General features: G+C 40.1%; 1 protein-coding gene across 2 annotated transcripts in view; it reads left to right on the top strand.

The window, feature by feature from the left end:
* The first annotated feature begins 3,341 nt into the window (after nucleotides 1-3,341).
* LOC104590200 (reverse transcriptase-like protein) overlaps nucleotides 3,342-14,350 on the top strand; it is a 59,087-nt gene continuing 48,078 nt past the window's right edge. For both annotated transcript variants that reach the window (XM_010248761.3, XM_010248762.3), the window contains exons 1-6: nucleotides 3,342-3,593; nucleotides 3,731-3,833; nucleotides 4,056-4,119; nucleotides 4,209-4,310; nucleotides 4,388-4,452; nucleotides 8,070-8,168. In XM_010248761.3, the coding sequence (XP_010247063.1) occupies nucleotides 3,529-3,593; nucleotides 3,731-3,833; nucleotides 4,056-4,119; nucleotides 4,209-4,310; nucleotides 4,388-4,452; nucleotides 8,070-8,168 (498 nt within the window). In that variant the 5' untranslated portion in view covers nucleotides 3,342-3,528. The remainder of the gene's footprint in view (nucleotides 3,594-3,730; nucleotides 3,834-4,055; nucleotides 4,120-4,208; nucleotides 4,311-4,387; nucleotides 4,453-8,069; nucleotides 8,169-14,350) is intronic.

The following is a 14,350-nucleotide window of genomic DNA, read 5'->3' as shown; positions in this document are numbered from 1 at the left end:
GAGACTCCGAGGCCCTAAAGAGAAGGAGCCAAAAGGAGTTTGATTCATACTTGGAAAGGGAATCATTGATTCGGTATTGGTTGCCATGAGGACACTACTAGGGGTTCGCCATGTGTCGGGTGAGATCTTCATAAGATGAAGTTTCCTTTCGTCCGAGGATTCTCATGACACATGTGCGCTACTTCATCTTACTGGTCTCATGTATTGACATAACGCATATGACGTTAGAGCTAGTCTGATGTGTTTACTTAATTGCTCTGTCATTTGTTGGATGTCTCATCGTGAGTTACTTTGGCTTGTTGCGAATGCATGGTGGTTCTTAAATCCACCGCAGGTCCGCAATGTCAAGCTCATTGCAAGCATGCGGTGAGTTATGGGTTCATCGTAGGCCCCCGGTGGCTTCCATGTTGCCATAGGTGTTTATGTGGTTTTGGTTTGATACCTTCGTCGTGATCTCTGGTTCCATCCTTGTTTACGAAAAATGGTTGCTCGTAGAATCAACATCTCCCCTGCCCTCGAAGAGCATGCCGGCAACCTCGAAGGCGCCAACAAGAAGATTGGAGACCATGTCGTCAAGGGACTATCGATCAAGCAAATATTAAGATTGTTAGACCAAGTATACCTCCTACCATGAAACTCGATATCAATAAGATGACATCTATTTTGCACTACAGCCAAAGGGTAGCTACTATATCCAACACCTGAATGATCACCACTCTTTTCTTTAGCATTAGCTGTAGCGTTAAATAGACCAACACATAACCATGGCCCTTTGTAATTTTCAATAATGCCATCAAACAACTCCCACAAAGCCCCTCTTTGACAATGATGGGGATCCCCATAAACACATGAAAATAGCCACTCCGCACCTAGAAGGAAACCATGAACAAGTTCCATAGTCATACATTGCTTAGGACAAGGTTTTAAAAGCCGACTCGGAAATGGAACCGTCCTAGCCACCTGTTTCTAGTCAGCAATTTGACTGTCCAAGTTGAATGGTTCAAGTCTCAATACCTGCTCGATCGGTAGTCTCTTGAACAACCTAGTCTCCAATCTCAATATCTGCTTGATCGGCAATCTCTTGAACGACCTGGTATCCAATCTCTGTATTGGCACCTTCGAGGTTGTTGGGCTGCTCTTTAGGGATAGGGGAGAGGTTGATTCTACAAGCGACCATTCTTTGTGATCAATGACGGAACCATATATCATGATGAGGGTATCAAACCAAAACCACATAAACACCTATGGTGATACAGAAGTCATCAGGGGCCTGTGATGAACCCATAACTCACCATAGGCTTGTGATGAGCTCAAAGCCATCGTGGACATGCGATAGACTTAAGAATCACTATGCATTCGCAACAAGTCAAAGTTACTCGCAATGAGACATCCATCAGATGATGAAGCAATTAAGTGAGCATGTTAGACTAGCTTTGATGTCATGCGTTATACGTCAATATAGGAGACCCATAAGGGAAAGTAGCGCACATGTGTCATGAGAATCCTCTGACGAAAATGAAACTTCATTCTATGAAGATCTCACCCGACACGTGGAAAACCCTTAGTAGTGTCCTCATGGCAACTGACATCAAATCAAGGATTCCCTTTCCAAGTAGGAATCAAACCTCTTTTGACTCCTTCTCTTGAAGGCATCAGAGTTTTCCCTTATAAAAGGGGGGGGGGGGGAATAAGGTGTAATCGTGACAAAATCCTATGAACTCTGACAACTCTGTTAACCTCTACTACCAAACACCCTGTGACCTTTCTTCGCCCTTCAAGGAAACCACCACACCTAGCCATACTACAACACTTACAAATGTCACACTTATAATATATATTATATAATGTATAAAATGAATTTATATGGATATTACATGCTATTTAGTATAAAATATTATATATATGTAATATTTTAAATATAAAAGATGTAGGTCCAAATTTGGCTTGGATCACCCTAGCATAGCCTTATCTTTCAGGCTTGCAACCTAGGTTGGGCAGGGCCCATGCCTAAGCTATAAGGTTGTGTTTGGCTTGAAGGAAAAAGTAGGGAAAGGAAAGAAAACCTTTACAAACCTTATATAGTTTATCCATACCTTTAACATTCCCTTTTTTCTTATTTGTTTTGAGGGAAATAGAGGGATGGGATGAGAAAAATGTGGGATGCCAGATCCTGAAATCGTGGAATCGGGGTCGCACTGCTTTAGTGCGACCCCGGTGGAAAAACTCGAGAAACCATTGTTACCACTTACCATCGATGACGAACAGAGGAGGGATGGGCCGAGAAAAACAAACCAGCGACGACGAATAGAGGAGGGAGAGAACCAATGCCTTCCTCGTGTACATATATAAAATTATAGAAAATAATATATACAATAAAAATATTATAATTATAATTATTATAATTCTTAATTTTTAAATATCAAATAAAAAAATACTTTATATATAATTTTTATTTTTATAAAATATTTTTTCTCAAAATCGAGCTCGAGCTCAAGGTTTTGGCTCAAACTGAGCCTTGTAGAACAGTCTCGAGCCGAGCTCGAACCTGGTACTATTCGGCTAAGCTTGGCTTGAAGCCACCCCTACTCGTCTCCCTCACCTTCTTCCTATTATTTCCGTCTCCCCACTCCTATCTCTCTCTCATTCCCTTATTTTCCCTCTTTGTCTCTGATGGCTGTTGCTTTCTCAACCCTACTTGCTTTACTTCAGATCCCAAGTTCATCCTCTGTTACAGAGAAAGTGCGAAGAAGCATATTTAGAGTGATAAACATGGTGGGACCATTGTGCGGTGGTCGATTTAGCATCGGCAGAGAGGGGGGCTCTCGGTGCCGGAGGACCTCTTCGGAGCTTAAGTCATGGAGTTCTCTATCTCTCCCTCCATCTTCCTCTTCTCTCTTCTCCCTCACCTTCTTCTTCCTATTCTTCCCGTCTTCCTCCCTTTCTAGTGATTTGATTTCTAGACACTCCTCTCTCTCTCTCTCTCTCTCCGATCGCTGTTGCAGTCATGGAGCTCTCTTCTTCAGTTTACATGAATCTGGCGAAGAACCAGCTCGTAACTATGTTTTCTTATTATTTTCCCATATATAAAACTAAACAGTGCAAATATAAATTTTTACATTTTTCCATCCCATCCGATCCAATCTTTTCCCATCCCACCCAAATCTTCCCACAAACCAAACGGAGCCTAAGAACCCATTTAGCTAGGCCAGATATCGCACAAACGCTAAAAAATCAGCTACTTGTAATGGAGCAGCACTGGACTAAAACCGTGAATCACAACCGTCAATGTGTTAATTTGGCTCACGTGAAGTGATTAAAATGGGGCACAGCGATGCTTCGAAGGTCATGATTTCACGGTTTTAGCGCAACGCTACTCTAATTCAAGTAGCTGGTTTCTCCTCGATAAAAAACGTGCATAGCTCGTCACTGTCATAGTGTCACCGTGTGCTGCTTCATTTTGAATTGGATTTTGGAACTTAAACACCGAGTTCAGTCTCGGATGAGAAGGGCGGGAAAAGAGAGGGAGGGATGGAGGAGCGAGTAGAAACCCTTCAATCCTCGGAACGACCTCTTGATTTCGAGACTTTCCGTAGGTCTGGTGTTAAATTACATTCTCTTTGATCTTCATTTATTTTTCAATTTCTTTATTTTTTCATTTTGAAGTTTCGTGCACTACTTCAACCTTTATCGCTTAATTTCTTATCTGGTTTTGATTTATTCATTCGTTCAGTCGAGTTAGAGAGCTCTCAAATTACAGACGTTCGGATGATTTCTCTGAAACATCTCCGTTGGACTCCGAGAAATTACTAGAAGAATGTGTTATCCATCTCGAGGTGAACCTTCAGTTACCTGTTTCTTTTCTGTTTTTTTTTTTTTTTTTTTTAACATTTTTTTTTTCACAATGAACGTATCTGGTCTTCTGTCGACAACTTTCCTGTTTATTTATTTACTTTTTTTTTTTTAAACTTTTCTGGGTTTTATTTTTTTAACGTGTCTGGTCTTCTGTCGATAACTTGACTTATTTCTCTTTTAATGTTTTACTTTTTGTTCCTTAGAGCAAAATCAAGCAAATTACGTCAGAGTTTTCGGATTTGAGCTGCTTAGGGCCAGATGATTTGGGTATGCATCTCTCTCTGTACTTTCCTTTTCATTTTCCTACCATTTTTGTAGCTTATTCTGACATTTTTTTGTTTCATTTGTCGATTTAGAGGCGTATTTGGAACACATGAAAGAGAAACTAAAGATGGTCGAGGCTGAAAATGTGAAAATATCTGAAGAAATTGAGGATCTCACAAGAACTTATATGGAAGGTAGGATGGTTGTAGTGTTGTTGTTAATTTTCGTTTGTGTTCTATCTTGTTCTAATTTGCTGTCTTCATGTCGCTAGATTCTGCTCGATTTGAGAGTGATCTTGAAGGTTTGAATGATTCATTGGAGGTCATTGAGTCGCAGGTTAGTACTAAAGAGAAGTTACTGCAAAGTTTTTTGGTATATGAGTAAGATCTAATGTAATAGGAGACTCTTGAGGAGTGATTATATTGTTCTGAATGGACATGGATTATGTGGACATCGTAGTGGGAATTACGGCATTAGTGCAATGCAACATCTTGATAATTTGGTACAACACAATACTGGTATTGTCGAGCAAGGCTTTCCAGAGAGACTCATAAATTCTTACAGGAACTGGTTTCATTCACAAAGTAAATAAAAAGGCCATGTAAGAAAATAAAACCTATGAAACTAATTTTGTAATAAAACCAACAACATCTGTATGAAAAAACAACCTGCAAATGTTATCTCTAGATTTCATCCAAAATAATTGCGTTCATCTCTTATACTGATTAGTGCTAAACCTCAAGACCAAGACAGTGGCTAGGATCGTAAGAAGAGCTGAGGATGTGAGTGCTTTCATGTTCTGGTTGAAGCATGTGACAACTTAAAACTAAAACAAGCATGTGACAACTTAAAACTTAATCTAATAAGGCTCACTTATGTAGGCCTAACAAGAAAAGAAAACATAAAGTAATATAACGGGCCCAATTTGACTATTATGTCTATACTCTCTCTTGCCAAATCATGAAAAAAAGCTTCTGCTGGAACAGTGTTTGATCCATATGATTCTTCCTTTTTTGCTCAAACCTTCCAATCTCTACCCCTTTAGAAAGTCCTCACCTGAAGCAGGAAATTACCCTTTGGTGGCAAATAATTTCATAAATTTGGAACAAACATTGTTGGCGAACTTGCAGTGAATAAAGATGTCGTCAGTTGATTCTTCATGTTCTTCACACAACTCACAATTCACTCTGTCCACCACCACTTCCCTATTCAACAGATCATTCCTTGTTAGAATCTTATTCAGATAAGCTGCCCAAACAAAGAAAGACAATTCATTTAATTTCTTTGCACTAGGTCAAACCATCTTAGTCTAGTTCCTTTAAATGGCTTCATTTTGACTGATAGAAAGCTTGTTAAGAAAGGTAAATAAAGGATAAAAAGTGCAAGCCTACTTCCTAATTCCTATGTAGTGAAGAAGTTATAAGGAACTGAAAAAAGTCCAACCACTCAAAATACACAAAGGAAAAATGCAATATAACATCAAAACACTCCTTAAAATGTAGCAATGGTATTGAAACAAAAGGAAATCTTCCAGTGTACTACATGTCAGTGTTTAGGATGCCAAGGGCAAAAATCATGAGGGATTTTCTTTGGGAGCCAGGGGAAAAAAAGAAGGATCATTTGGTTAGATGGGAAAAGGTGAGGAAGTTGAAGGTGGAAGGGGGTTTGGAAATAGGTAATGTTAGGCTGAAGAATCAGGCTTTGCTTTGCAAATGGCTTTGGAAGTTTCCAAATGAAAATGAGAAATTATGGCACAAAGTGGTTGCAAGCATTCATGGCATGTCGAGCAACGGATGGGAGCTACCTTGGCTGCTCCCTGGAAGGCCATCCTTGATGTTTTCCCTACCTTCCTAAATCATATCAGATACGACTTGTCTTCTGGTAGTAAAATCAGATTTTGGGAGGATGTGTGGATTGGGGATACTCCTTTGGGTGAGCAATTTCCTTATCTTTGTGATCTGTCCAGGTTCAAGGGTAAGCCTATTTCAGATTTCCTAAGTCAACCATCTCACCTTCCAGGGTTGAATTGGAAGTTTGGCTTTAACAGGAACCTTAGAGAGTCTGAACTTTTTGTAGTGTCCGAGCTGTTAGGATTGTTGAATTCAGTATTCTTGGGAGAAGGTGGTTTAGATTCTAGGATTTGGGGTCCTCATTTTGACAGGTCGTTGTCTTGTAAATCCCTTCTACATTCGTTGGTTGCCACACAATCTTCTATTCCTTTCCCAGTCAAAGAAATTTGGTTCCCTCCTACTCCCCCTAAAATGAGTACTTTTTGTTGGGAAGTATTTCATGTTTGTATTAATACCTTTGATGTACTTCAAAGGAAAAGACCAAATTGGTGCTTGTCCCCCAACTGATGTGTCCTGTGTAAGTTGAGTGGTGAGACTGCTTTCCACCTTCTAATATCTTGCCCCTTTGTCAGTTTTATTTGGAATTGGTTTACTTCCCTTTTTGGGTGCAGGTGGTCTTCTCCTAATAGGGTGGAAGGTTTATTCAGCCCTAATGGTATCAGTGGCATGAAAAGGAGGGGTAGGATTCTATGGAGGTGTACTAGAGCAGCAATACTTTGGACCGTTTGGGAGGAAAGAAATGATAAAATATTTGAAGGAAAAAAATACAAGGAAGCTTTAGTCGAAACAATAACATTGAGGGTGGCACATTGGGTAAAAAGCTTGAAGTTGTTTTCAGCTTTTAAGGTCGAAGACTTTTTCAGGGTTTGGGGACTTATTGCTGCCTCCTCATCTACGAGACAACAGCTTTTTGAGGCATGGTCTCCTCCATTAGATGGTTGGAAGAAGCTGAACTTTGATGGGAGTTGTGTGGGTAACCCAGGCCCTACAGGCATTGGGGGGGCCATTAGAGATGAAAATGGACTCATTATTGCTTTGTACTCTGGTCCTGTGGAGGACGGTGATGTGGCAAGGGCAGAGTTTCTAGCTGCAGCATATGGGGTTGAGAAGGCTAAAGAGTTGGGTATTAATAGACTGATCATCGAGGGAGACTCAAAAACTGTGATAAAATGGTTGCGGAAAGGGGAAGGGGTGACATGGCAGTTGAAGAATGATTTCCAAAATGGATGTCAAGGAACATGTCAATCCAGGTGGGATGGGTTAGGAGATCTGCCAACAGTTTGGCAGATAGTTTAGCAAATCAAGGGGTTCAAAGAACACATATGTTTTGGGCACATTTGTAATTCTGTCCTGGGTCAGCTTACTAAACCTGATTTCTTTCACAACTTCTTGTTATATCCTAAAGTTTTCTACTTAATGAAATCTTTTCAAAGTTATTGATAAAAAAAAGAGAGTTTTGCATACCTATTGTTATTTTCAAAAGCCAATTTGATGTTTTTTTTTTTTTTTTTTTATGAATAATCTTAAAAATAATGCAAAGAAGACAATTGCACTTGGGGAACATGTAATACAAATATATCAAGGGGCTTATACGGTTGAGGTCAGCCTAAGATTCTCATAAGGGGTGATTGGCTCTACTTGTATTCAAAGAATTCTCTTTTGAAAATTAATATAACTTATTTGTTACAGATAAAAAAATCTTAATAGTTGAACATTATGTTTTGGAAAAGATTGGATGATGTATGCAGCACTAGACAAAGAAAGTAACAGGATGTTTTTTAGAGAAATTATTTTCAATCCATGTCTGAGGAAAATAATAGAAAATGTAAAAAAAATCTCACAGAAATGTCTTTCTTAGAGCTGGCAGTAGCCACTGATTATTGGGGAATCAGGACTAGCAAACTACAAGTTTTCTAAATGAAGTTTGAAGAAGCATTTGGTAACATCTCCATCCTGTTACTATTTTTTGAACATTAGTGTGATAACATTTTGTTTTTCTTCTTAACCTGCTTGGTATGTCTCTTCTTTGTATTTGTGTAAATTTTATTCTTGAATATTGACAAATTGCATTTACGTACTTGACAACTTGTGCTTTTCTTGTAGGGCATCGACAAACTACATACGGGTGCATGTGGTGAAATCTCCATATCTGAAGAATACCAAGAGTGCTTGAAAAGTGCACATGAAAACTGTAACTTTGAGGTTCCACTTCTGCATTTTTTCTTTTATTTCTTTATGAATAATATGCATATATATATATATATTTATATATCTTTATCTATATCTATATATCCATATATATAGATATATAGATAAACAACAGTAATTCATTATAAACATGAGCAACTATACCCAAGTACCCAACTAGAGCTACATAAACAACATTAGTTTGTTTTGGTCGACAACTCCACTCCATGAATGCATTTGTTTTACCTTTAAACTTCACTCTGTGATCAGCTCATAATCAAACAGAATAGATAGTCAATGTTGTTAGTCCTCCCATGTTCTTTCTGTGAAAACCAGCAAAGGGCACTAGCACCTTGGAGAACTTTGAGGATGCCCCCAAAGTGCCCCAGAAATTCTCAACCAAATCAGTTCAATGAGGAGGTCTGGTGAGAGCTCGTCTGCTGGAAAATTCCTCGGTTCAAGATGCTGAAGATGGAGAAGAACGAAGGATTCTCAGTGGTTGGAAAATGGAGAAGAGTGATTACAGCAGAGAGAAAAGAGTTCTTGATGGAAGAAATTGTATACCAGAAGAAGCTTACGATAAAGATAAGGGAAGGAAGAAGAGGAACGATACTGTTAGTGGGTGAAGCTGTATCATGGTTTCAGAGCTTCCTGGACGGAGCAGTACATGTAAGTTGGTGTAGGCCCTGGAATAGTACCTTTAGGCAGTTAGGAGGGAATATTTCGCTGAGAGAAGGAGAAACTCCAATGGATGGTTCATTGTTTTGGAAGAAAGTTTTGAGCAAAGAAAAAAAACAAAGGATCATCATACCAGAAGGCAACAGTCTGCAAGGTTGGAGTATGATAGCAAACGAACTTCACCGGAGAATGGCTGAGAGAAAGAATGAAGTGGTAAGGGTACCAGAAAAAATGACAGCAGTACTAGGAAAGGAAGAAATGACAGAGAGAAGGAAAAAATTAGAGAGGTTGGGTTTAGAAGAAAATGATGAAAATACAGACTCAATGGTGGTGTCTCTTACAACACCAGAACCAAGGATCTCATTGGAGGGGGAGAAAGGAAGTTGGGAGCGAAGATTAATCCTGTCGGCAAAGAAAGAAGTAAACGACCAAAAAGGATACTAGAGGAGGTGACATCCAAGCTTGGGACTCGCCAAACTGTGATATTAATCCCTTTCAGTGGCAGAAAAGTTGTAATTGGATGGGGGGAAGGAGATAATGGACTTCAAAACCGTAGAAACAAGTGAGGGTACTGTAACAATAGAGAACTGGTGCCCTTTGGCTAATGCAGTAACAAATGGCGATGGGAGTTTGAAGTTGAAGCTTCTGGGTTTGCCTTTTGATTTATGGCAAAAAACCACTCTCCAAAAAATAGTGACAGCCATGGGTGGTGCTCTCCTATTGTTCAAGACGGCAGACTTGAGAGCAGTGAACTTGAAGGTCGCCGGTGTGAAACCTGAAGCTGTTCCAAGATCTCTCAACCTCTGTGCTGATGGCTACTGGTACAAAATCTGGATTGCATAGGAAGTGGTAGTGTCACTCTGGTATGGAAGGTCGAAGCTTGAAGATGATGGTGACGTGGCAAGGTGGGTTACACTTGGCGAAGAATAGGGGAGGAAAGATGGACACGCGAGCAGAATTGGGAAGGAAAGCGTTATCGGAAATGAAGACTCCCCCACTTTGGAAGTTAAACGGTCAGAACCCAACAGTCGGCCATTTAAAGAAAAAATTTAGATCCTTTTGAACCGAAAAAAACAGAGCACCAATCATTCGCAGAGGTAATCAAAAGGACAACCCGGTCGGACCAAGGTCTGGGCCCACCCAAAGGAGAGAAATTTATGTTTAGTTACCGGTTTGACCCAATTGGTCTCCTAGTGGGTCAAACAAGGTCCAAGGGAGAGATGATCATTTGTCTTACTCGACTCATGTGACACTTTAAAAGGTCATGTGAGTTGGGTCCACTTGGGTGCGACTGGAGACCATTTGGAAGCTCTATCATCGTCCTCACAGAAACAACAAAAGAAGGATTCACGAATCAGTTGAAGTAACGGAATTGAGGCGAAGTTAAACTTACATTGGGTCCTAGTCTCTAAATCTGAAGTAGCGAACCAAGGAAAGAAGACCGTATTCTGGAGGCTGGAGAGAGGAGTACGAAGAGGAGGACGTTGGCTGGGTTCATTGCGAATCCTCAAATGATGACTATGAACCAGATTCAGGGACAGAGAGTGACAGTTTTGGGGAAGATATGTAGGAGAAAGAGGAAGTGGAGGACTTGCTTATTGCAGCTGTCGAACTGTTCATTGGGGAACATAATGAATTAACTTCTACTCTAAAACCTCCTAATAATGGTGGAATGCTGAGAGAAGCAGAGCACACTTTGGTGGATAAAGGGGAAAACTGTGTATAGGAAAGAGGAACACCAAGTCCGAAATTGAACGATGAACAAGGAATTGGTAAGATAATATCAGTCAATCTTCAAACTTCGAATAGAGGTATCGCAGAGGGGGATAAACGACAGAGCGATGGAAGTAGTTGTGAGTGTGAATCAGGCTCAGGAAGTTGTTAGATAGTGTATGCTCTTAGCTCCAATCAGCTTGATGTACATTAAGACATTTATTGTAAATGAATAAAGTACATATTTAATTCATGTTATTGTGGTGTGTTTCTGTGTAATACCCTTAAACTGGACAAATATGAGACTCGTGTTAGTTTAGAATTTTCACAGTCGTTGGATAGATCTGGGAGATTTATCCTGCCAAGGCTGACACTAATGTACCGCCAAGTTGGTTGGGGTGGTTTGTCTCAGTTGCCAGGGTGAGACTTGAGGTACATGCAGTGTGGGTTTTCTTGAAACCTAAACCGAACCAAATTCCAGTGTTGCCCTGGAATTCGGGTAGTGTTTGATCATTAAGGGTTGAGGGGTTAAGTGTAAGACCATTGAGGGTTATACTTGATGGGCTAATCTTGCATCTGCCCACAGTTTTTGGGCCTTCATAAGATGGCTGGACCCAAGGACCATTTAGTGTAAATGTTGGGCCCATTAAGAGCCCATGGTGATGGACTCAGGGGTTCACTGTATTCAGCAGTGAATTCGGCCAGGCCTTGTAACAGAGGCTAGGCTGAACACATGTGGCTGATGTGTAGATCAATGATATGGTCCCACGCCATACAAAGAGAGCCAAGCTAGCCAACATTAAAAGGAAGTGAGCTTGAAATCTTAATGGGCCTAAAGCCCATTTCGAACTGGGTTAATTGGATTAATTAAATAGGGGCGAATCTGGGTATGGATCAGCAGATAAGGATAAGAGGATAACTCTTATCCACTTAAAGAGTCCAGATCCAAATAGAGATTTGGATCAAGGAACTCCTAATTTGATTAGGAATTGCTGATCTTGATCTACAGATAAGATAAGGGATTATCCTTATCACATAAAGAGTTCAAATCCAAATAAAGATTTTGATCAAGAAACTCCTAATCAGATTAGGAGATCATCTCTTTAAGGCTATATATAAAGAGCAGGGTGGACCTGGAAAAAAAACATAGAAAACATAGTTTGAATGTTTATGCCTTCAGTTCTTTCTCTCCTTGCTCTTGCCGCCCTACCTTGTTCGATCTCCATTTTCTTGGAACTGATCAAGGTTAGATCTTGATATTGTTTCTTCCTTGAAGAAACAATTCTAAAGTTATGCTCACTACCCCATTCGATTCTTGCTGAAGAATCAGAGGTTCTTGGTGAAGAACTACCTGTTGATCCTGCCTCATCCTAAGCTGTGTCATCTTTAGTGGAGGGAGGATTTGGTACACTCTTTGGGTGTGAACACCTGTGTTGGGAGGAGCATTTTTACGTGGATTTCGTATCAGGTATACTTCTCCCTAATCTTGGTTTCAGATTTGGTCTGTTTTGATTACAAGAACGAACCTTGAAAATGCAGTTTTCTAAATTGGGAATATGATTCCCGGATGGGAGCAAAGAAATTTTTGAAAATTTGCCCAACCTCCTTGCAGGGTTCGGCCATCTATATGATGGATCTCCCATCTCTTCAAAAGTTCCTTACAAAAATCTATTATGGGTGTGAATTGTGAAGTCCAGGCCCTTGTCGAATCTACTTCAAACTCAGTTCCAGGTATGTCAGTGCCTTTGGGTTTTGGTACTAACTCTAGCTCTGGTCTTGCTGTTTGTACTTCAGGTTCTACAGTTGCTTCCTTGCAGTTTGCCCATGATGAAGTTGAGGCACAAGAGAAAGAGCATAGAAGGGAGAAAGTGTGGAGCATGATAGTGGAAGAGCTTAATGTATTGACAAAGGAAGCCATAAAGAAAAAAAAGAAGAAAAGTGAGAGTGCGGGCAGAGGGTATGAAATTATTGGAGAAGTGGTGGGATATAGAAAGAATGAGGGGACAAAAGAGAAGGAACTAGAGGAGTTTGAAAAGGAAGAAGCAAAAGAAGAGTCGTTGGCTGAATTTGTGGGAAAATTGGGTTGTGAAATAAAGAATCCGAATGAGCTGAAAACATACTTGAAGAATAGAAAAGAAGAAGGGAAGGTGAGAAAAAGAAAGACGAGTGAAGTTGAAATGCTGAAGCTAGATGTGGAGGGGATAAAAAAGTCGGTGAAAGAAAGGGAAGGGGAAGGAAAGGAGGAAGATAGGAAGAAAGGAGATTAGGGACAAACTAAGAAGGCAATATGAAGATTGTGAGGTTTGGGGAATGTAAGAAAGAGGGTGTTAATAAAGGAGCTACTAAGAAAAGAAAATCCAGATATACTCCTAATTCAGGAATCTAAGCTCATGACATTTAATAGTAGGTGGGCTAGAAGTGTATGGAGAGCAAATGGTATAAGTTGGGCAATGAGCCCCTCATGGGGATCTTTTGGAGGAATAGTGACCTTGTGGAAAAATGAAGTTGTCAAAGGAGTTGAAGAATTGGTTGGAAAATTTTCAGTCCTTGTCAAATTCAAACAGGTGGGTGATAACTAATGTATATGGCCCCAATGGGTACAGGCAGATGAATGAGTTGTGGGAAGAGCTAGGAGATATAAGAGGATTATGGGAAGGTCCTTGGTGCTTAGGAGGGGATTTTAATGTAATTAGATTCATTGAGGAGTGTAATAAGGTGCGGCAAAGAAATACTACAAGTATGAGGAATTTCAATGAGTTTATTAATGTGTTTGAGCTCAAAGAACTGAATCTGTCGCACTATCGTTTTACATGGTCTAATCTCCAAGCTGATCCAATCTGTTCAAAATTAGACAGATTTCTTTTTACTGCTGATTGGGAAGAACATTGGGGAGATTTGATGTCAAGGACACTGCCTAGAGTCACCTCTGATCATTGGCTAGTTTTGATTAGTAAGGTGGAGCCTAGGAATAGAGGACCTATCCCATTTAGATTTGAGAATATGTGGCTATTGCATCCAGGCTTTAAGGAGAAAGTGAAAGAATGGTGGGTAGCAAGTAACCCAAGGGCCAATTGGGAGGGTATGAAATGGAAGCTTAAAGAGTTGAAAAACAAAATCAAAGAATGGAATATTCTTCAATTTGGGAGGCTTGAGGAAAGAAAACAACAGTTAATGAATCAGATTGAGGAGTTAGATGCAAAAGAAGAACAAGGTTTGTTTGGGGAAAGGGACAAGGAGCTTAGGAAAAACCTGGAGGATGTCCTCTTCAAAGAAGAAATTAGCTGGAGACAGAAGCCCAGACATTAGTGGGTAAAGGAGGGTGATAGAAACACAAAATTTTTTCATGCTATAGCCAATGGCAGGAGGAAGAAGAACTCGATCTCCAAGCTAGTGATTAATCATGCAATATTCACTCAGCAGGAAGAGATTGAAGGGGCTTTTGTGGACCATTTTAAATCAATCTTTAGAAGGCCTATGTCTAGCAGATTACAGATTGAGGGTTTGGAGTGGCCAAGACTCCCAGAAGAATCTAGGGTGTGGTTGGAGAGAAGCTTTGAATTGGAAGAAATAAGGGTAGCCATATTTTCAATGAATAGATCTAAAGCACTTGGTTCTGATTGCCTTACAATGGCTTTTTATCAAGACTACTGGGAGGTTCTGTAGGAGGATATTCAAAAAGTGTTTCCTGAATTCTTTGAAAGAGGGGTGATTAATCCAAGTCTAAACTCCACCTTCCTGGCTCTGATTCCAAAAAAGGGAGATGCTTGTCACCCCAAAAAGTTTGGACCCATTAGTTTGGTACACAA

This window comes from Nelumbo nucifera, chromosome 1 (genome assembly GCF_055504915.1).
Source record: "Nelumbo nucifera cultivar China Antique chromosome 1, China Antique-T2T, whole genome shotgun sequence".
Classification (NCBI taxonomy): domain Eukaryota; kingdom Viridiplantae; phylum Streptophyta; class Magnoliopsida; order Proteales; family Nelumbonaceae; genus Nelumbo; species Nelumbo nucifera.
This window is presented reverse-complemented; position numbering and strand designations above follow the sequence as displayed.